Source organism: Lagopus muta, chromosome 4, assembly GCF_023343835.1.
Source record: "Lagopus muta isolate bLagMut1 chromosome 4, bLagMut1 primary, whole genome shotgun sequence".
NCBI lineage: Eukaryota > Metazoa > Chordata > Aves > Galliformes > Phasianidae > Lagopus > Lagopus muta.
This window is the reverse complement of record NC_064436.1, coordinates 15,536,524-15,560,021: the sequence shown is the minus strand read 5'-3', so window position 1 is coordinate 15,560,021 and position 23,498 is coordinate 15,536,524. Positions and strand designations below refer to the sequence as shown.

Genomic DNA, 23,498 nt, shown 5'->3' with positions numbered 1-23,498 from the left:
TTCTTTTTAATGTCACCTCTCACAACCGTAGGTGACGCGCACACACACGTGTCTGTCAGCTGAACGGACAGGGCCTTTATTTTGAACCCCTAGGCAGCCTGTGCAAGCCCCTTTCTGTAAACAAAGCGCGGCTGCCCGCCTGGAAACCATCTGGCTTCTTGAGTATGACAGGAGCCAGCACATAATAGTCATTTCATACCAAAATCCAACCGATATCCAAAAAGCTTAGAAGCTGAAACAGGCATATTTAAGCCGTCATCAGACGCTCCGCATCTAAAAGCAGTATTCAATACGTAAGTTTAAAGCTGGAGGTTGTTAAAATTTTCTCGCCCCATTCCCAACATCAGTGCAATCCTGTCCATTCACCCGTTTGCGGGCTGACCCTAATGCTTCTATTGAGAATAAGAGGGTATGAATCTACCTTTGAGCCAGTATTACTACTAACGTGGGAACATCCCACGAAAGAAATACTGCACAGAAGCAGGTGTTGTACTATTCACCATATCTTATCACTGCGTGCAAGCAAAGCAGAGAGCTTAACATTAGAGATGGAAAGACACGCAGTGCTTTCACTCTTCTTCCTGCTGTGACATATTTTTCTTTCCTCTTTTTGTGCAAGAGAACAGTGGGGAATTGCTTTTTATTAAGTTCAGAACTTATATCCACGATGTTAGCTATCTACGATCTAGTCCACCACCACTAAACGTAAAAGGATCAGGAGAGCAATGTATTTTCACGGGCAGCAGCGTTACGCTGAAAGCCAAGTGGGGAAACAGATCTGAGATGCGGCTGTGCTAGCTGCATGAGAGATGTCCTCAGTCTAGTTTTAAGGAGAAATTCCATCAAGGACCAAAAAAAAAAAACCAAAAAAAAAAACCAAAACAAAACACTTCAGAGATCAGTCTTACTGATCTCTGCAGGCAGCTCTATTCAGTTTGAACTTAGATAAGTGGACGTTTCTGACCTCAAACAGGGCCTGCCCAAAAAAACCTGCCTGTCTTTGATTCACGTCAAACAAGTGAAAACCCTGAAGAGCGCTGAGAGATCAGGAGCTTACAAGGTCTATTGAAATGGCAGCTGCGCACTTCCGTGCCCATTTCACAGAAGCAGAGGGCAAGGAGACTCTTGCAGCTACTGCCAGGGCACTGAAGGCTAGAAAAATCAAATGCAGCCACAGCACAGAAATCCATCTCTGTGGCATCAGTACATGTGAGATCCTCCTGCAAAGTGCTTTTGTCCACCAGCGCTGCACTTAACAGAGAGTCTACAAGACTCTGCATGCCATTTAGTCTCGGCAGAGATGCTGTCAGAGGCTACGGCAGTTTCTTTAGAAACCTGAAAGGCTCCAGACCAGAACAGGAGATTTGCTTTAAGGCAAGATGAGCACATAAAAATGGTTTTCATTTACCATTTCCTTTGCTTCCAAAGGGCAACATAATCTCCATCCAAACAATGCAGAAATAAAGTCAGACGTCCAACTCGTTATTAACCAGGGTGAAATTAATTTTTGCAAACGTTCCATTAGAAAAATTTGCACAATTTTACATTTGGGAGAACGGTCTGAATTTCTCTGATGAATGTCGTCGAAATGGAAAGCACCAAACGGGAATGCTGCCAGCAGACTTAGAAGGAGGCTCCCAAATGCGTACCATGGAAGTGATCGTAAGAGCGCGCCGACGCCGCCACACTGCACGCTTACGAACAAATTACCCCAAGCCCTTTTTCTGGATCATGCTTCAGATCAAGTTTTGAGGCTCCAGAAATGTAAAATAAAGAAAAATGATTGTAAACATTGACATTTTTTTGTTGTTTCTTTTTAAATACTCTGTGTTCAGTGAGAAAGGCCATACTGAAGAAACTTTATCCAAGGTTTTCCCTGGCACTTAAGAGCTGCTATGGAAAAGCTCAGCGGAGGCTGCAGTCACAATTTTGAACCTCTATCCACCTTATAGAAGAACCCCACAAAAATAAATAAATACATAAACAAACAAACAAATAAATAAATGCATGAATGAATGAATGAGTGAATGAGTGAATGAGTGAACAAAAAGTTCCCTGACTACTTGTCTGTTGTGCCAGTTGCTCTGAACTTGTCTTATTGAATGATTTAAAAGCAAGTTATCAATGCGAACGTCGTTCAGGTGTCACAGGCGTGTCTTCGTACTGCCTACGTTCCCTTTCGTGCTGTGTAATGTAGAGCTACCTCAAACACCTTTACGCTGCGTTGCGTTTCCTTCGTAGCATTTGCTAGCGTCAGGCGAACAGAAGGAAAATCCTCCTGCGCCTCCAGGGAAGTAATGAAGCGCATAGGTAATTTACAGCGTTCCAAGGAGGACAGGGGCTTATCCATCTCAGATCACACCGATCCCTAGTGCCGACCCAAAGGGCCCAAACTGCTCTTTCTGTAGAACTCATTATACAAGCAGCTATCTATTTTTTCTGTCCCCAGTACAGTGAAGGCTCCATCAGCTGATCAAATCCAGCAAAAATAAAGCTCGGTCGACAGGCTTCATCGCCATAAACAGCTTTTCCCTCCGGTTCTGGCAGCTTCCACTCGCCAGACGCCCACTCTGAACACCCAGCAATTATGCCTTCAAAACACACGTGTGATTTTACACGCATACTGGAGTTTTGGTTGGAACTCGATGAGCTGTTGCCTTTTTGAGGAAAAAACAAAGATCCTTGTGAAAATTTCAAGAAGTCCTTATTAGGTCTCCCTGTTAATCACTGGGAAGCTGCAGCTCTGACCTTTATAGCCAAGGCTGCGCTGTGCTTCTCAGTACAGAGAGATCCCTGCACTGCCTCCTTTCCCGACTCCCTCCACACCGGCCCCGTCCACGCTCTAGACCCTGCGAGCAGTCGTTTCTCTCGGCGCTGCTTGCGCGTCTTCTCAGTCAGAACGCTGAACTCCAAGGTATCGAGTTGAGGTACGGTGAAGTTCATCAGGAAAGCCGCTTTACAAGCTGAAGCCAGAAACTCTCTGACATTTTGGTCTCCTGCAGGGCTGATCGGAACTTGTCAGGTGACAGAGTAGCAAGGCAAACTTTGCTGAGGCTCGTGCAGTTGCCCCAGTAGGGCAGACCGACCGGCCGTCCGACCGGCCGGCACTGCAGCTCATCCACTCTCGTTGCTGTGCAGGAAGGCTGCTCGCGGCGGCTCAGGTTCTCAGGCAAAGGATAAAAGCCACCAGCCTACCCAGAAAGGTCCCTCCAGCGTGAGACTGGCGTTCTCTCGAGGGGGGACGGCGATCCCTTCAGCTGCCTGTTTTCACCTGGGTAATGAAATTACAAATGAAAGCAAACTACCGGAGGGGAGCAGAGAAGCTGGAGTTTGTCCGGGTGAATATCGGCACCAGCGACCTTGAGTTTCTATCCCTCGGAATGGTTCACACACTGCATTTGCAGGCTTCACCTGACTCGCCTCTGAAACGCAGCCGTCTCGGAGGCAACCCGCTGGTCATTTAATAGCGCTTAGCCGTGTCACGCAGCAACTCAGGGCAGGAAGGAAGAGAAGGAGAACACCGTATGAAATTAAGATGGCACCAAGCCAAATTTAGGGGGAACAAATGCCGCGAGAGCCATCAAAATCAGAAAGAAAAGAGGCCTGGCTTTCCGTCTGTCGGATGAAGGAAAAAGGACGGCACCTCAAGCAGCAAAGCACTGCGCAGGGCTGCTGATTCAGTGCCACCTAAGAAGGAAGACGCTGCCCTACCGAAGAATAGGCAGAATTCAAGCTGAAACAGGAACCGCTTTCATCGTGAAATGCAGAGTTGTCACGGCAGCGTTTCCCCAGGACTGCAGCACAGGCAAAATCATAGTTCGCACTTCGCCTCCAGCGAACGTCACACCGGTCAGCCACTAGAGCCAAACGAGCGCACGACGTAAAGACCGTCCCCTCTTACGGCCGAATATTTGGTCGGGTTTGTTTTCACAACCGTTTCTGTTCGCGCTAAAAGGAAGCTAAATGCCACTCAACGCCCTTTTGCCTGCTGTCGGCAGGGAAAAGCACGGCTTCCGAAAACGGAAAGCCAAGCTGTCCCGGTTCGCATTGAAAAACGCGGTCGTTATGCAGCTGAACCCTTCGTAGTTACTTCTTTGCAGGACAATCCGACTTCCTTGAGCGCGCGCTAAAGGATTCGTCACGTCTAAATCGCAGAGGAGAGATTTAATGCCTTCCTTTTTACAGCTAAACGCTATTAAGCGCTTGCCAAAGTATCCCGTGAAGTATTCACGGCAGCAGCTCCCACTGCCGTTACGCGTCAATACCGATCGGCTCCACTTGCGATTGCAGCGGTCCGCTCGGGAGTTTGTCACATCGCCACTACGCCAGTTACGAAGCTTGGACACGGTTCGCGATCTTTTTATTTATTCCTTTACTTATTGATTCGGACGAGGGGAGAGGGACAGCGGAGCGGAGACAGCACGCCGCGGGGGCCTCCGGAACCCGTTAAGGCCGGGGGCTTTCTTCGGAACGGCGTCGCGCGAGACGCGCAGCGACCCGTTGGAATGAGGCACACTGATCGGACTCGTTAGCGAACCCCGCCACGGGGGGAGGAGAAGCGCATAACAAACCGCCACGGAAAGCGCGGCTTAAGTCCGTCTTTCCGATCGGGAGCCCACGTGCCCAGCTGTCAGATTCCCCGGCCGGCCCTAACGAGCCCCGCCGGCGCTAACGAGGCAACGAGTCCCAGCTGCCGCGGGACCGCGGGCACAGCTGCGCCTCGTCCGCAGGCGGGGCGGGTCCTCCCCAAAGCCTCTTAAGCTCCGCCCGAGACCACCGGGAGCCACGACAGAACCGCCGGGAGCCACGAGGGTGCCGGTAGGGGTTCCGTTCCTCCGTCCCGTCCTCGCGCCGGGCTGCTTTTCGGGCCGTATCTCGGGATTCTGCGTGACTTTTTCTGTCGCGTTGTTTCGTTTCAGGTTGCGGCGAGATGTCTCCGGCGAGGATCAGCGGGAGCCGGCGAGCCGTTCGGGTAGCGACGAGACCGCGGAGGCAGCCGGCGCTCGGGAGCCGTTCCGGCCCGCCTCCCGCGGCACGAGGCCGCCCGGCTTTCGCCGCGCTCCGTTCGGGGGCCGGCGCGGGGCTCCCGCCGGGCTCTTCCGGCTTCGCGGAGCCGGGCAAACATCGCCGCCCGGCCGCCGCTCGGTTCCCCGAGTCCCAGCGCGCTTTCGTCCCTCCGGGGCTTTTTAGCGGGAGCTTCAGTCGCTCCCCAGTGAGGTGGGTAGGAGCCGCATTCTTCCGGCCTCGGTGCTGCCGAGACAAGGCTTCTCGTTTTGCAGGCTGAGCGGAGGCTGCAGCGGAGGCTCTCGTCATCCCGAACCGGTGAGACGGTGGAAGAGGTGAGCAGTCCGGGAATCACTAGGTAAGATCTGTCTTCTCGGGGCTCGCGTAGGGCCGCCCCTGCCGGTTCTCCGGGATCAGCACGGCGGCGCCGCTGGGGTCCCACGCGTTTCCTTCCCCTCCCTCCCGCCTGCAACGGGCATCTCGAGGAGCGCGATCTCGTTCCCATCGCGGAGTTGCGGTGGGACAGGTCGCACGGCTGGAATGCCGTTGTGGATGTTTGCGCGTTCCTTGCAGGAGAGGCAGGGAGGCGGTGGAGTTTCTCTTCGGCTCAGAGAACTGGACAGCACGGAGCCCCGCTTTCCTCCTCAGCAAGGTGACAGCTGCCAGCGACTTGAAGGACCTTTTTCCGGAGGAGTCGCAGCGGATTTGGCGAGGGGAGACGACGCCGGACCAAGCCGGTAGCCTCGCGCGTCGTCGGGACGGGCAGCGGATGTCAGTCAATACGCGAAGCGCAGGAGCGGCATTGACACCCGCAAGATGAGAAGCGAGAAGGCATTTTCGGCGAAAGCGGCGCTGGGGTCGCGGAGTCCCCTTCTCCGGGAACGCAGCGGCACCGGATGACTTCGTGGCAGGGCGAGGCGCCCGAGTCCGGGAGCGGTTTCACCGGCGGCGAGACGAAGGAGCCGCGAGTCCTGCGTCCGGAGGGCCGCAGGCTCCCCGCGCATCCCGCCGGCGAGAGTCTCCGGAGCGAGGTAAGCGGTGTTGTTTTGTTTCTGAGTGGCGTGCACTGTGAGCAGGTGGCGGGGGGCACAACTGCGTTTCGTTGGAGGGTGACGGTGTACGTGGCTTTGAGCTGTGATGGTGCGTGGCCAGTCTGGTCTTGGAGGAGAGGAGTGATGAGCGAGGGTAACCTGCACGGTTTAGGCTTGTGTTTTGTGAGGGAGCTTGGGGTCCTGGTGGTGTTTTGTTGGGTTTTATTTATTTATTAATTTTGTGGTGGTGGTGTGTTTGGTGAGCTGCAGCACTGCTATATTTTTTTGTGTTGTTCCCCTCAGGTGCAGCTTGTTTGGAGAAGAAGGTCGTTGTCCTTGGCTGTGGAGGAAGCAGAGGAGATGGGCCAGGTAGCACTTGGTGTGTGTGGTGGTGGTTGTCTTGTCTTGGTGGTGGGTAGTTGGTGAGCAGGGTACAAGGGGGGAAGAGCACAGGCCACGTGCTTGGACTTGGTGTCTGAGTGTGTGGGCTGTGCTCTTCCCCCCTCTGGCCTGGGGCTGTTGACTGGGATTTGCACTATCTCGAAAGAGATTATATTTTTAGGGCGGGAGGGCGGGCAATGGTCAGTAACGGAAAAAATTTCGATCGGGGGCTGCGTGGTGGCCCTGGCAGGGCCTGGGGGAGCCTCTGGTGGAGGCTCCCCTGAGGGGGGGGGGAGGGAGGGGGGGAGCCCCGGGTGACTGGTGGGGCTCCCCCTGAGTGGGGGGGGGAAGTGGAGGAGCCCCTGGTGTGTGGTGGGGGCTCCTCCTGAGGTGGTGGGGAGAGGCCTCCCTGGTAATGGGGTCTCTTCCTCGGCTCCTGGGGTGGCTCCTGTGTGGTGATGGCTGATTTGTGGTGGTGCTCCTGGTCCTGAAGGTGGGAGATGGAGCTGGTGGGAGCTGAGTTTTGCTGAAAGAGAAAACTTTATTTCTTTTGCTGAAAGAGAAAACTTGCTTTATTTCAAAACTTGGGTCAAACCTGTTTGAAGCTCTCTCTGAGATGGGAGAGGATGCTTTCTCTGTAGTAATTGAATGTGCCTGAAGGGGGGTGGGGGGATTTGCCTCGAGTGTTTCAATAAGCGGCTGGAGGTGTGGTGCTCCTATGGTATTTGTCTTGGTGTATGTCCTGTGTAGGCCCTGGGTTGTTTCCCTTACTGATGAGCTATATAGACTGAGATGGTTAGGAAGGAGGCCGGTTTCTGCTCTGTGATGTTTTTGCTATCTCCTAGTTAGGGAAAGCTATCTGTCTAATGGGAAAACAAATAAGAAAAAAGAAAGCTTTCCATAGCTCCTTTTGGGAGATCTCTGGGGTGAGGCTGAGTTGCTAATTTCTATATAACTAAAGGTAGAAAACTCTCTTAGCTACCGAGTAATGCTTGACCCGGGCACAGGGAGTGCCCCCTGTAAAATGGGACCGACTGAGTCGCTGGATAGGTGACCTAAAGACTTGGTTATCTAAATTTTATCTAGTGAAAAGCTAGATTTCTCTCTTGGAGAAGTCTATTTCTTCCCTTCCTCTGCAGCGGGAAAAGAGAGGAGAAATGTGAGGGGAAAGAAGAGTGATTGCATCCCTATGTGCTCCCGGAGTACTGGGAACTGAGCTGTAGTCGGCTAGGTGGGAAGCGGGTGGTGATGTGTCCCCCCTGTGAACAAATAAAATGATCTGCTTCTGCAGGCTTTCTGGAAAGGTTGTTTCTACTGCAGGTGGGACTGCTCTGTGCTGTGTGCTGGAATGGGGACGCCTAAGAATATCTGCGCTGAAGAGGAATGGCTAGGCTTGGCTAGCTTGACTTGTGGTGGTGAAGTGGATGCCTGCCTGTCTCTGACTTAAAACAACAAGAAATCCTTGCTTACCTCCAAAAAATGAAGATGCGCTGCCTGTTTCTGCGCTCTGTTTTCTTCTGTTTTGTTGCTGCTGATGTTATTGATCTCGGAACGCTGAAGCCGTTGGCTATTTGGCTTTGTGTGCTCTGTAAAAATAAATAAATAAATAATGGAGATTTAAGTCAATAACAAATATTTTTATACAGTATGTACTGCAGAGAGATGAGTCAGATTTGCTTGACTTGCTGAGTGAGAGAACGCGGTATGGTGCTGGTGTTGGTGTTGTTGCAGCCCTATCTCTGAATTCAAGAAATGTTTCTATCTGATAGAGCTTCCTGAGCTCTGAGGAGGGTGCGCTGTCCTGAGAGCGGAGTGGGGGTGACTGCTGTGTGAAAGAAAAACTCCTTTTCGAGGTCCCTTTTCGAGGTGAGCGTGCTGACGCCTCTCTGGTTTCTTGCTAGGTAACCTGAGGTGGTGCTTCATGGCAAACCCCTTTGTGTTGCGTCTCTAAGTTAGTGCCTGTGGCCCTTGTCCCAAACTGAGCCAGAACTCTAATGCCGATAGCAGAAATACTTGGTGCTCGGTATGGAGCTCTTGAACAAAAGAAATGGAACTGTGTGGGGGTTCTGCCTCTGCGTTAAGTGCTCGCGTGTAGTACGGTGCATGGCTGTGTGAGAGCCTGCCAATACTTAGTTTTGCAAGTAGTTAGTTCAAGGTAAGTAGCAGCAGAATTAAAAGTGCAGCTGGTAGAGGCTTTGGGATTGCAAAGGCTGTTCAATGAGCAGGATATGACAGTGAGTGCCTAAGGGCTTGACCTCAACAGAATTTCAGTGAGTTAGGAGGTTATTTTGCTCACCTGTTGAAGGTGATGTGGGCAGGCGCTCCGAAAATGTATGTTGCTGAGCTGAGAGGAAAAGTTCATAAAGAAACTAATACATTTACTCATTGCAATGTCTCTTTCTCTTTACAGAATGAGAAAACAACCTGCTGTGCTCTGGCAGCCCTGGGCTGTTGCTGCTCCTGGTGAAGCGCCCCTGCTTTGTGACAAGTTTTTCCTTAGCTCCTGTCTGAATCTCCTGTGCCCTAACGTCATGCTGGGGGGGCCCTCCTCGACTGCTGCTATGTGCTGCTGGCTCTAGTTTAACTTGCTGCCGGCTGCGGCCCCTGGGTTCCTTTGGGTGGGAGTGGCTCCCTGGCCTTGTCTGTGGCTGTAGCTCGGGTGGGCTGAACCCGGGTGCTTGCTTCTGTCCAACCTTGTATGGTTGATGATTGTACGGCCTGCTGCTGCTGGGTCTTTCTACTTCTGAGCATGCTGTATGTTTACGAACAAATGATCTTGACCCCTTATTCTGCATTATGCTTCAGATCAAATTATAAAATGCAAAATAAAAAACAATGTTTGCAAACATCATTGACTTATTTTTTTTTTAAACACTATCTTCAGTGAGAAAGGCTGTACTATAGAAATTTTATCCAAGGTTTTCACTGGCATTTAAGAGCTGAACAAATAGCAGCTCCTCCTGATTTGCTGTAAGGGGCAAATGTAATAAATACGCATTTGACTCCTGGGTCGTCATTACATACAAAAATACCCGAGAGGACTGCCTCTGATGAGAAACCCTTGACTCTGACCCCCGCCCCTCTCCCGGCCTCTCCTGATTGCCTTTACTCTGACGAATGCTTTGAGCCTCTTTTGTACGGGGCTGTGCCGTTGGTTTAAGAGATACAAATAGGAAAGGCTCTTTTCTGACAAGGGCTGGGGGTTTCTATGCCCCCTTACGGGATGAGCCCTTTTCTTACCTACTTGAAGCCATAATGCACGCTTGGAACTAAACCGCAAGGGAGCGCATCTCCCTTCTGTAACTGGGGTGCTCGCTCAAGTGGGGGGTGGCTCGCAGCGGTGATAAACTTGTAGGGACGGTTACAGAACAGAAGATGCGGCAATTACTGAATCGGGAGGCGTTGCGCATTTCAAGTGAATGGATGCGTCCCTCTAATAGAGCAATGAAATAAGATCTGTCTTAAATCGGTAATGAGCTCAGAGCTATGAGTTAAGGCGCTCTGCCACCCGAAGTTGGATATCTTTAACGGCTGCTATCCCAGTCGTTTTACAGTTCGTAGCGTTAACGTGTGTCCTACCATTCATATGCAGAATGGCTGAGCGAGACAGACGGGTTGCAGCTATAGAGCCCTAACCCGCCGAAAAGTCCTTCTCGTGGCCTGTAATGAGTTCCCCGGGTGCCTGCGTTCGGAACGGAGCTGCCGCCCTGCGTACCGCCCTTTGTAATGTTTTTCATTACAGCTGCGAGAACGAACTCTGCTTAGCCTCGCTTTTCACAAAGGCCCGGCTGTGTGTGCGCGTGTGGATGTATTCCTCCACCCGTGAAAAGAAAATGAGCAGTTGTTTTCTTTTTTTCAATTTTAAAGTTTTTGTAACGAATGGGAAACGAAATCCTCAAGCCTTAATTCCTGTACGCTTGTCAACAAAGAGTGGCATTCGGCTGTGATTAGCTTCAGTAGTTTAGCCTTTGTTCTGTCACTGTTTACGTAGAGCACCTATCCCGGAGCGCTTGAGGAAGCTCTAATCTTCTCTGGTTTCTACGCTTGCACGTGGTAACGGCCCTATTGGACACCTTTCTAGTCAACTCCAATTACCAAATGAAAAGATACCTTCCTCCGCCCGAGCCTGCTCCCTGCGGGCCAAACTAAGGGGATTTTTCCTTGGAAAATAATAACAGGAAAACTAAACCGTGTAAGGACGATAGGAAGTCTCATCACCTTCCTTACCTGATTTCGCCTTTCTCAGCGGTTCCTGGGCTTCTAAGTACCCAGAGCAACAAGAACAGGGGAACGAGGAGAAAAAGTAAGGAAAGGGCAAGGTTTCGGATTTCGTCTTCCTCGCTGCACCGCTCCCGGTGCAAAGAGACGACGTCACAAAAAAAAAAAAAAGCAGCTCACCCATCTCCAAAGATGTAGGCTCGTACCAGAACGCCACCGAGAAGGGAACTCCTGGAAAAGAACGTGCCTCGGTGGCGGTCGGCCCTTAAATGAGGCGTAAGACGGGTGGAGCCCGGCTCCGGTCCTTCCCTTCCCGCGGCTGAATCGCTTTCACCTGTGCTCCCTCCCCCGCCCCGCTCCGCCCCCCTTCCAGGTGCTCAATCAGCGGTTCGGGCCCTGACTGGACGGTTTCCTTACAGTCCTGCCAATCTTACTGCTTAGTGCTTACAGTGTAAGGATGCTTACAGTAAGGACCACGTGCAGAAACAGACAAAAATGTACAATACACGTGTATACGTATAAACAACTCCTTAAGGATGTCTTTCTGAGAGCGCGAGAGTTCTCCAGCCCCCGGCACTACAAACCCAGCTCGGGAGGCAGGAAAAAGGCACAAAGACACAGTGGTGACCTGCTGGGTTAAAGCTGGCAGAAAAGAAGGAGAAAATAAGGGCGGCTGCCACAGGTGCACAAACAAACAAACAAACAAACAAACAAACAAACAAACAAACGCTGCTTACCCGCAGAAAGCCCCTGGTGGGCAAAGATCTCCAGCAAGGTGCCTCACCTTCGCTGCCGACCCTCAAATGAGGTCTGGGAAGGGGTGGATCCCGGCTCCGCCCCTTCTGGTCGCTCAGCGACGTTAAATGCACCTGAGGAAACAAGCTTTGAGCCAAAGAACAAAGAAGGATGCTCACACCGCCCCGTGCCTCAAAGATGGCTCGAAATGAAGCGTTAAGTGACCTTCCACGGTGGTAGGGAAAAGGGAGAAAATAAAGGTAGCGAACGAGCGGGAGGAAAAGAGGAGGGGGGAGAAGGGGAAGATAATCCTTACGCAATTACTAGGAAAGACTTCTTAGGCTTGGTTACAAATGTTGCCCTGATCTGGTGGACTTGTGAAGTGGTTACAAAGCACATGAAGGATGCAACACGTGGAATAAGTTGAATAAAATGTGGAATCGTACAAGGTACAAACGGAAGAGTTGCAGCAACGCACAGTAGATAAAACAGGATACGTTTGACCCGTGGCCCCCCTGGAAGCTGAGAAAAGAAATCGATGTCTGGGCTTTTCCAGGTTTGGACAGGAACACGGGCCGTTTTCCGTATACCCTGGGCAGTGTGTTTAACAGCTGTACCGTAATCATCAATCTTTAGACAACGATTAGAACGATTCAATTTGCCACAGACGCCACTCGGCGATACCTCAGCAGTGGTGACACAGATGTTACCTGATGAATAAAAGGTAGAAGGTGAAAAGAGACAACCGTACGTTTGGCCATGACTGTACGTTTACCAATAAGCAATGCTAATAAATAAATAAGTAAAACAAGCAGAGGTATTCCTGTCAGCTGCTTTCCCCGCCCGGGAACTCCCAGGATCCGGATGGGAATTCTTCGGTAGAGGCTGTGGTGTTTACGAATAGCCGTTCAAGATTACACTTCAGTTAATTCACTGAAAGCGTATCTAGTCCAATTGGACAAGACGTGGACTTGCCGTGTAATGTTTTCGAAGATGGTTTAGTGTCTCGAGAACTTTCCGCCTGAGCACTTCCAAAGCAATTCAAATGCTGAGAGACATAAATATTAGTTCGGCAAGTTCAAGTAGAGTTACAGTCCACGGGACTTTGCACAGGACGGTGTGTGCAGGAGACCCCCGCAGTACGAACCGCCGAAGAGGGGTGATCCCAGAAACGTACGCTTATGCTTTAATCTCTTATTAAAACTTAGATGCTTTGCAACAACCGGGTTTTGGATGGAACTCCTGGACTGGTGTGACGCTGAAAAGCATCAGTGCAAAAGGCTTTCCGATAGATTTCTTTTGGAACCGCATCTAACAGATACTGGATGGGTCCCTTCATCCATTTTCCAGTTGGTTAGGAATTTGGAAACGCTGTGGAGGAGTGACAGGCGAATCGTACTCGGTTTGGTAAAAAGGGCTGAAAGGAGGGGTCAAAAGAAGTGGTATCACTGTGCGGGGAGTGCCGGTGAGCCAGGATGACCTGTAAAAACCCCGAACCCGGTTGTGAAGGTGAACGGATCCGAGGACTGATATCGCTCACGATGCAAAACGTAATGCTATTGCGACCAAAATGTAATCAAGAGGTGTGTGCAGCTATCAGCCTTTTTGTGTTCTGTCAAGGTCCCGCGGGGATCTTCTGCGAAATAAAACGGGACACCGACTTGCCCTTTCTGGGCTTTGTTAATAGGGTTAAAAAATGAGGAAACGGTCCAGCAAGTGTTGATTTCCTATTCCTTTTTCGGATGTGTCTGTAGCCTTCCGAGGATAATTGTTAAGGGATCCTATTAAAGTCAGGGAAAATGGCCTCGGGTTAGCTGAGTCGATCCACGCGGTCTGGCCGGGGAGATCAGAGTGTTTCCCTGGCTTATCGGCCGTTGGATCGTGTCTCACGGGGATAACCAGCGAGAGTGGTGAGGCCTTTGGACGGAAGGTGTGAAATCGACGATCTTGTTTCCCTTTGTTCTCAGCTTTCTAATGTATGCCTATAGGTTTTAACGACTCTGGAAGCCCCCTAATTAAAGCGGTCATTCTCTCAGGATCGACAGGCGTAGGTGATTCGTGGTGCGGCTGCAGCTTTCCGTCGTGCATCGTTTGGAGACGAGAGGCCTTTTGAACGCTCTCCGCTAACTGATCGGTTGTTCCAGTAATGGCCAGACGGTCTCCCCTCTCTAAAGGGTTGAGACCACCTGCCCGATAGGCAGCCCTCTGTGTCGATGACCGGGGAGCACCACTGTTACCGGTAGTTAAAAATACTCCCGGTCCCCGATAACCTTCTGCTTCCTTTTCTGTTTACCGAATCCGGTCGCCACCGGTGAGGCTAACCCTCCGTACGTATTCTGTCTCTGATTCCTTTGGAGAGAGGCTGAAATCTTTCTTCCGTTTTGCTAGTTCGGTGGCTGAGAAGGGAATTTCTTTAAAGTTCGTTTGAGGGTCTAGATCCTTGCTATTATCGAATGTAGATTCAGTTTTTATCAAAGGACGCGATGGGGCTACTGGAGTTTCTAATTTTTCTAGCCTTTCCTTCGTTCCTTGTAATTCCTCCTGAGGAAAAGTTTTTTTCTCGAGGCAAACTGTGGGTGATGGTATCGCTGGCATGCTTACGCGTTAACAGGTCCTTAAAAGCCATTTGCGACAAAGCCGAATTGCGTTTCTCTCTTTCCAATCGTTCCTCGGGGTTCGCTATTTGATCCTGCAAAGTTTTTACCGGTTCTTGTGTAACGAACCGATTCCTGCGGTGCTTGTATAGTTTGGGTTTGTGCCGAATGCTTTGCGTCTCGGAACTCCGCGGCTGCTTTTAAAGTGGCCCCGAGTACGGCGCAAATAAACGACTTTTCTTTTTCCGGCTCGGGTCCGATTCTTTTGCGGAACGCTAACGCGGTCCGAAACGCTCCGCAAGTTACAGCGGTTCTGTCGTGCCCGATCCGTACCTGATAAGGAGGGTCGAGCGCCGTGTTTTTCTAAAAGATCAAATAATACATCTTCGCTTTTCACGGTGGCGATGCTGTCACTCATTCTTCAATACGATAAAAGACCTACAATTAGGGAGGTGGAGGTGCGCGTATTCGAAAGCTCAAGTGACTCCTTATCTCCTCGGGGAAACGGACGCTTTTCAAATGCAAATGCTCCGATCGCTCTCCCCTTTCTCTGAGGGAAGCGCGCAAAAAGGTTCGAATTTCACGCCTAAGTTACAAGATGCTTAAATCACGAAACTCAGAGAGCTTTTCTCAAGAAGGTTCCTCGGAGAGGTTCCTCCGTAGTCGGTTCATCTCCCAGGATTCCCCTAAACCTATGCGTTTCCTTCTCCTTTACGGTGCTGAAGAATAATCGCTGACAGCAGAAGACCGTTCCGAGGGCCTGAGACGTCGCGACGTTACGTCAAACACCTGGAGACGTCACTTTGTAAGCTGAAGGAACGGCATTGCACGGAATGTAGTACGGACGAGTGCGAGGCGAAGAATGCTCGTAGAACAGCGTCAGCCTTTTACGTACGTTCAGCTGCACGAAGCGATTGCTTACGGCGCGCCGAACCGAGTGGTGTTTTCGTAAAAATCGGTGCGTGCCGCCCGCTGAGTAGGGACGGGATTTCGCGCGCCTAAGGTGACGCATTCGCATCTAAGTTGCGGTAGCGTAACACTGAAGAAGCTTGAGTAACCCGCGTATCATGATTATGTATTTCTAAATGAGCAACTGACCTCAAGCACCTGATCAGCAATGAGAGCTAATTCAAGATATGTACCTCTTCTGGATCTAGCCAAGCGCGCCGACAGCGGACGGGCTTCCTGGACGCCGGGACACCTGCATACGATTTGCACTTCAAAGGAAACGTTAGCTACAAAATTTCACAAGGGATGAGCCTTCCTGCTGCGTGCCCTCTGGGTTCCCTCGCTCTCTCCTTGCGAACATCGACGTTGTTGCCAGAGATGAATAGCGGCACTTATTGCTCTGGTTAGTGTTCGCTGTTTGCGGAAGGACGCCGTTCAGATAAGTTGTCACCACCGTACAAACAAAAGAAATTCCTCCTAAGATGGAATTTTCGTATAAATCCCACAGTGCTGTGTACTGACCTCAAGTTTGTATAGCCTTAAGAATGTGCCAGTAGAGCATAACGCAATTCGGAGTGCACCGCATAGCAGAGTAGGAAGTTATCTGGGCTCGAGCACTGCTACGAGAAGGCAGATTATTCCTTACTGAATACTGGCAGAGATTTTCGTAACAGAAGGTGTTTTTTTCCTGTCTGTTCCGCCAGGTTTTCTGTACCTGTACAGATTTTCTGTACCGGTCCTTCAGAAAAGCTTTCTTTCAGCCCTTAGCATTTTTGCTTTTTTACCTAATTTGGGCACCTTTATCGCCGCTCCCTGCCTGTCTGCTGTTCTTGGATGCCGACAGTGTGCACGGGGGCCCGAAGTCCGAATCTGAATTTCCAGTTACCTGACTCATACTCCTGTAGATTGTGTGTAAGTTCTAGAAATGTATCCTATTGAACTTAAAAGGTAAGGGAATTTCCCTGCGTCCCCTTTCCCTTCAGCATACGTATGCGGGGAAAAAAGTGTCAGTGCTGGGCGGAGTAAATCCGATTGCTTTGCTCCAGATCTATTCAACGGAAATCGCTTGATGTTTTGGGACTCGCAGTTCTGAAGTAGTTACTATTTAATTTAATTATTAAAAAAAAAAGAAAAAAAGAAAAAAAAAAAAAAAAGGCATAGGAAGCATTGAGTGCTTCCAGCTCCCAGCTGTACCCAGCTTAACCCTGGTTAAAAATGTAACTCCTTCTGTCCTCAAGTCCCAGTATTGCAAACAGAAAATATCTATGGTTTTCATAGCTGTGATGCAGAGCTGAAGTCATCTTTACTTATTGCTTTATCTAACAGCGTAACCCTTGCAATATGATGTTTGCGCTCCTATGGGTTTAGCACGCTTCACCCCCGCTTCGCTGTCGTGCTTAATCAACCTCGATAAATGCCTTACTGCTGCTTCTTCCTGCCATAAATATTTTAAAACTCAAAGCTGGTGCTTCGGCTTTTTACTCCCTTATGGCCCGGTTCCCTGAAATAAACCTCCCCCAAAAGTGGAGTAAAAGTTTTTCCTCACGACTGCTTGCAATACATTCCCTGTGCTTACTCTGTTGGTTCTTTGCATTTGTAGTTGGTTTTCTGAAGCGTACGTTTTGCTTTTCCCCGTGCCCACAGTCTAGAGCGACGATGCTGTATGTTGTGTAAATGCCGTGGCCGGTTTGGGTTTTCCAGATACCTGGGACAAATGAACTATGTTGAATGATGCAATTGGAGTAAAAGCCCACAGCACAGCTCTAATTTAACTCCATCAAAGTTTATTGTGGAAAGCACACAGAGCTTTTGAAATCTTTACGTAGCAGGCTTTAGGAAGGGCAAGGCTGCTGCGGTTACTCGTGAAATCCATCTGTTGTAACGCTCTGAAGTTCTCCGAGGGACCGGCGCTCTCTTCTCAGCGGAAAAGCTGCCGAAATTCCAGTGCCTTTGTATTAGGATGACGGCGAGTGAAAGACTTAAGGACAATTGCTCTTGCTCATTTTCAACCTTTCATATACAATAGTATCATTTTAATAGTATTAGAGTGGTATCTAATTCATTTTAATGCGTCTTATTCATCCCTTACGTGCATTCTGGGGCCTGAGTGCTATGCAAGATGAGGTTGGTCTGCTCCTGGAGTCATGAGCATGTTGAATTTCATTGTTCAATTTCATTGCATACCAAAGATTGCCCAGTTGTTCCACTGATTTGCATAAAAAACGTGAAAATGAGCCGTGTGTGGAAGAACCCAACATAAAAGTAGTTGGTACATTTAAATAAAACACGACTGTTCAAACACAGGTCATGACTTACCATATTATCTAGGGTGTATGGAAGCAAAGTCCATCTGAAGAGCTTATAACCTATTTCAACAGAAATTACCTTCAGCATTCTGGTGACTTTCTCTAAGGAAAATATTTTTCCTACTTTAGAAATGAAGCTCAAAAAATCCAAACAAAATACAGGCAGCAGGGAAAAAAAAAAAAAAAAAAACCAACCAAACAAACAAACAAAAAACCCCAAACCAAAAGCAGTATGTAACACATGTTGAAACACGTGTAACTTGTGACTTAGCTAGAAAGACTACCTGGATTCCCTCTGTTTCCGCTCAGACAACAAGTCAGTTCTACCACAGGCGGCCCCTTCCAACGTCAGTATTTTGTGCTTGCAGTTGAGGCAGACGGATCTTCTCAACCGCTGACGTGAACTGCAGGTAGCAATCTATCTATCGTCTCTGAATATTTTTTCTCACAAAGAAATTGTTCTGCCAAAGACAAACAAAAGACTCCCTTTGGAATATCCAAGCCTGAGCACCCTGATGCTCCATCAGCAGGACGTGTTAGCTCCTGCATTTACCTCTAAGCTGATTCTCAGTTTACAAGGTGGATAACAAATCGGTACCTCCCATTTTTAGAAGGAGGTCCATACGTAAACCTCGTCCGTTGATTTTCTTTGGCTTCGCTCTCGGAATAGCCCTACGATGTTGTTGTTCTAGCAGTGACGTGGATATTAAATCTTTGTCAAAATTATGGGGATGCTTGTAGCATCTGAAAGATTGACTTGCTAAAAGATGCAAACAAATACATTCTCTTCTTCTATAAAAAGAGGAGGAAGCGGCGTGAACGTGTGCCCTGGGCTGACGCTTCTGGAGTTCTAGTAAATTTCAGCTTACATGAAAGTAGTGTGGAAGTGAAGAAACTGAAGGAAGAGACAGTGAGTGATGTGCATTCGGTGCTCTGCAACGACCAAACCGCCTGTATGCCATTAACAGCAACTTAGTTTGTGTGCGGTGATTTTACAACTGCAAGGAATTCATCATCTTTTACAAGCGTGTGACCCCGGTCACTTCCCAGTACTAATTTCCACATAAACAGAAAAACAACATTTCTCTTGTTTACCTGATGAGGAAATAGTAAAACCGACGTTTAAAATACAACAAAAAGCAGAAAGGAAACCCACATTGCTATGTGCTGAAGTAAAAGAAAAGCCTCGGTGCCGATGAAGACAGGAATGTATGGGCAGCAACATTTCCCAAAACATCCCAGTTCAGAGATTCCTGGACAAGATCCCTGTTCTCTGACATGCATGATGTCAGATTAAATGAACAAAATGACCCCCATCTGGAATTAAAAACCCATCAATAGCTCTAATTTAATGATTCATTATAGCTTTGTAAACATATACTGCAGGCCAACTGCAAGGATTTTGCCTTCCCGAATCCTGGCACGTCCTATTACAGACATACAAGGAACTGAAGACTTTTTTTTCTGCACTCCTTAATCTTGTATTGTCTGCGCGGGCAGGAGGGTGTAAGAGCAAAGTTCTTTCTGACTTTCCTCTAGCAGTTACTATGAAATATTTGAGAGGATACGTGCCAAGTACAGCAACGTGGAAAGAACGCTTAATAAGCTTAATTTAGAAAACATATCTGTTCCGTAAATACATGAGATAAATGAGAAGTGTTAGACAGTATGAGTCGGCATTCTCGGAAGAGATCTCGTTTGGAACGTGATTTCTTTTTTATGTATTTGGCAAACTAATGACTCGTTTGTTTGCTTGTTTGTTTTAATATCAGATATATTAGGCAACAGCCACGAGCACGCAGCATTGATGTCGAGACTTCCGCAGCTTCTAACTCACTTTTACTATGTAACAATATCTACAAGTGAATTTAATCACAGTTCCAAAAATTGAAAACAAAGCAAGATGACCCAATGATGAGCAATGGAGGAACGGCAGAGCACCTGTGACGGGCTCTGCTGCTGCTCCGAGCCTTCCAACGCAACCGGCAGCTGCTCCGATCCCTGCCACGGGCTCTGCCATTGCTTCAGTCCTTGGAATGGACCTGTGGGTACTGTGACCCTTCTAAAGGGCCCCACAGCTGCCGTGACCGTGAAAAGTCTGAAAAGATTACAGCTGTTGGCCAGCCGAGCACCACGCGCAATGGTGGAAGCGACCACCGAATGGATGGAAACAGGCCCCACGCACATTGCTACTGCCCAAAGTACTATCCTGCGCCCTGAAAAGCCAGCCTTCTGGTGACGCGGCACCCCAGGAAGAACTGAGCCAGACAACAGAACTCATTTCCAAAATAATCACCTGGGCAGAAGAACACAACGCTGAGTTGGTGTATCACATCCCTACCACACGTAGCATCGGGAAAAATCAGATGATATGCAGGCCTATCAAAGACTGCCGTAGCAGCCGTGGGTACGTTCCAGCCAAACATTGGGACGTGTATTTATCAGAAGCCACCTGGTTGGTCAACACTTGCGGATCTGCCAGCAGAGCTGATCCTGTCCGATGAAACATGCTGTGTACGACAGAAGAGGGATAAAGACCCAGAGGGGCACGGAAAGAACATGCTGAGCAAGACAATCTAGATTATTCCTGCCTCAAAGCCAAGCCTATCTGTGGGATTACTTCTTCTAAAGGACACGCGGGCACGGGGTGGGTAAAGCTGGATGGTGTCTGTTGTGTACCTCGAAGGGATTTGACGCTGTGCAAGAACAAACAGCTGCTACACAATACCACGGTGCCATCATTGCTACGGTTGTTACAGGCCGTGATAACACGATTACAATAAGAACCACCCCAACTAAAGAGGAATGAATTCTGATGAAATCAGAACCAGCTTCCCAAGCAATAATCCCACAATGGAGCCTCTCCGCTTGTACTGAAGGAGGGCTATGACAAATGCAGCCCAAAATCATGAACTAAATGAACTTCATGCACAAACCATGGACAAGGACGGACCAAAGGATGTGGAAATCACATCTGTGTAAACATCAAGAAGTAAGATGGGAAGAAGTAAATAGTTAGGACACATAAGAATAACACAAGATAACAGCATAAAATCAATGCCTTAGTTTCAGTAGAGACAGAATACCCTTACCTCAAAGTGGATGGTACGACGCTATGCTTTGGACAACAGCAAAGCTAATAAAACTCCAATGTTTTCAGTTGTTACGGAGTAATTCTGAACAGAGTGAACAATGTCTGTTTTCATGGTTTCTCCTACCGTACAGGAACAGGGCTTGCAGCAGCACAGGGAGCTGGGACAGAAATAGCAGAGCTAACCTAAACCAGGCCAAGGCAATACTTCGTAACCTATGCCATGAAACATTAGGAAAGTGAGGAAAGAAAGCACAAGAGCCAAAATAGAAAGGCCACATAAAACCTCAACACAGAAAAAAGGATATTCCTTCTGGGTGGAAGAAAGAAATAAAAGCATAGATGGCAATTCAAAAACAAGCAGATTTATGCAAAATGAGGCATAACTTAACATGAAAACACAGAGAAGACCAGAGAACAAAAGCAGACATCACAACAAAAACACGCATATGATTTTTATTATCAAAGGCCCATGGAGACAACAAAGAGCTAACAAGAGAAATACACAAATGTCAGATTCAAAAGACAAGAGAATTGAAAAAGACTGACAATCAAAAGAAACCTCGTGCTCGCTCCTGCCTCCCGCGTCCCCACGCCGCTGCTTCTTCTTTCTTCTGCAGCAGCTCCTGAAACATCAGCGGGGACACCGTTACAGCTGCACAGCAGCAAGCCCCCCACACGAAGGAAAAAAGAAACCCAACATCACAATGCAACTCGGCACACCCCCACCCAGCCAAGGAAGGCCTTGCATCCCCCCTCCCCAGTTCATCCCACCAAAACCTACTTTGAGCAGCTTTCCTCACCTCACAGGCGCACGGCACACTTCCAGCCGGTGCTGCGGGGGATCACAGAGGCGGGCACACTGGGCAAATGGAGCTGGGCACACACGCATAGCAGCGGCCAAAGAGTCAGCTTCCCTGATTACAGGGGACCCCCGCCACTGCCTCCATTGCAAAGGGCCTGGGACTGCGGGGCACTGGCGCTCCCCGGCTTACAGGGCAGCCCCCATCCCTACCGGCCGCGGGAGGCTCCTTCTCTCCCAGTCCGGGGGCACCTCGACCCGCACCCCGCTAACGGGGCGGTCACCCCACACAGGCTGCCAGCTGAGCACAAGCGCTCACGCACCCAGACCCTGATTACAGGCGGGTGGACGACACCCCTGGAGCCACAGAGCTCGGTTTCCCCCCCAGCGGCGGGAGCGACTCTCAGCTGCCAGGCAGCGGGGCGGCACGGCCAAATGCCACAGTGGGGACCCCAGCCCTGATTCCGGGCAGGGCGCAAGCCCAAGCCCACGTCTCGCAGCCCCGTGCCTCTGAAAGGCCGGGGCCACATTCCCGCCTGAGTACAGGGGGTCTCTCTGAACGCAGCTCACCAAGCACTCACGGGGGGCACGCGCAGCCCTGCCTACAGGACGGTACCCCCACACCCCACCCTCCCCAGGAAGCCCCGCGGAGCACGAGGCTCCCGCCAACGCCTGAGTTACAGGCTGGCCCGCCCGGCAGCAGCACAACATCACCAACCTCTCGCCTTTGGGAACCCCGCCAGCAACCTCGACCCACCGAGTGGGGAGGTCACCGCACACACAAGCAGCACCTCAACCTGCACCCTCTGACGGGACAGGGAGGGGTCATTCCCACCAGCTGGATGGCTAGAGCAGCCGGCTGCAATGCCGCAGCCTCCCCGCACCTGATTACAGGGCGGGCGGGAGGGCTGCTCGGGGGACAGAGGGCTCCGCAGCTTGGGACACACGCCCCGACTACGGGGCTGTCACACCGCCAGCGGAGCAGGCGCCCACTAAAGGACTGGCCCAAGCCCTGGCTACAGGGCGGCCTCGGCCACTGAACTACCACGTGGCTCTGATCTATGCTAAATAATTTAGAGGAAGACAGGACACTCGCTGCGCTCGCGGGACTGAGAGGGAACACCCCTTTTGCGGCCTGCACCAAAGTCCTCCATTCCCCCCTGGGAAGCCGAAGCTAGGCTGCAGCGATTTTTGGGGGAGCCTAAAGGGAAAGCTCAGTCGCTCAGTCACACCACAGTCACAAACATGGAAAGGAAGGGGAACACACGCACACAGATGCAACTTTCCAGAAGGGAAGGACAACGCAGCGCAGCCAAACCCTGGGAATAAACCCACAACCGCGGGCAACAGACAAGAGCCTGTGACCTGTCCCTAGCCTGCACGGAGGCCGCAGACCTCAACGTGCCAAGGGGCTTCCCAGCTAAAGCCAAAGGCCAGATGCCGCGACGCGCACCCCGAGTACGGGGCCGTCGCATTGACAGGCCACCACCAGGCAACGATGCCGAGGGGCCGGAGGAGGAAGAGGGGCGGGGAAAAGGCACTCCCCTGCTTACAGGGCGGCCTCGGGGTCCGGCGAGCTCCGTTTCCCACCAAGGTGCGGAGAGGTGGCTCTCGCCCTGCATTACAGGGGGCCACGCTCCCCAGGCAGCCAAAGGAGCAGCAAGGCAAAAGCCCAACTACAGCAAAAGCAAAGACCCGAGCCCTGCTTACAGGGAGGTCGCCCAGCACACAGCCGGCCAAGGCGCCGGCAACTCTCAAACTCTAATGGGACTAAATGTGACTGCGGCCCCGCTAACGGGACGGATGCTTTGCCCAGGGTGCCTCTCTCCTTCCCCCCCGCGTCGGCACGCTTCGGCATCCTCTCCTTCCTCACTCCTGCCTCCCGCGTCCCCACGCCGCCTCTTCTTCTTCTTCCTCCTGCAGCAGCTCCTGAAACATCAGCGAGGACAACATTAGACCTGCAGAGCAACAAGCCCCCCACACAAAGGAAAAGGGAAACCCAACATCACGATGGAACTCGGCACGCCCCCACCCAGCCAAGGAAGGCCTTGCATCCCCCCTCCCCAGTTCATCCCACCAAAAACTACTTTGAGCAGCTTTCCTCACCTCACTGGCGCACGGCGCGCTTCCAGCCGGTGCTGCGGGGGATCACAGAGGCGGGCACACTGGGCAAATGGAGCTGGGCACACACGCATAGCAGCGGCCAAAGAGTCAGCTTCCCTGATTACAGGGGACCCCCGCCACTGCCTCCATTGCAAAGGGCCTGGGACTGCGGGGCACTGGCGCTCCCCGGCTTACAGGGCAGCCCCCATCCCTACCGGCCGCGGGAGGCTCCTTCTCTCCCAGTCCGGGGGCACCTCGACCCGCACCCCGCTAACGGGGCGGTCA

General features: G+C 50.6%; 1 protein-coding gene across 1 annotated transcript; it reads right to left on the bottom strand.

Moving 5' to 3' along the window:
* Window positions 1-6,585: 6,585 nt before the first annotated feature.
* LOC125691960 (formin-A-like) lies at window positions 6,586-12,130 on the bottom strand. Its single transcript, XM_048941983.1, has 6 exons — window positions 12,121-12,130; window positions 11,987-12,079; window positions 10,815-10,898; window positions 10,644-10,676; window positions 7,887-8,002; window positions 6,586-6,942 (listed from the first exon to the last, which is right to left on the bottom strand). Exons 1-6 carry the CDS (start codon window positions 12,128-12,130, stop codon window positions 6,586-6,588), a joined length of 693 nt encoding a protein of 230 aa, XP_048797940.1.
* Between the last annotated feature and the right edge of the window lie 11,368 nt (window positions 12,131-23,498).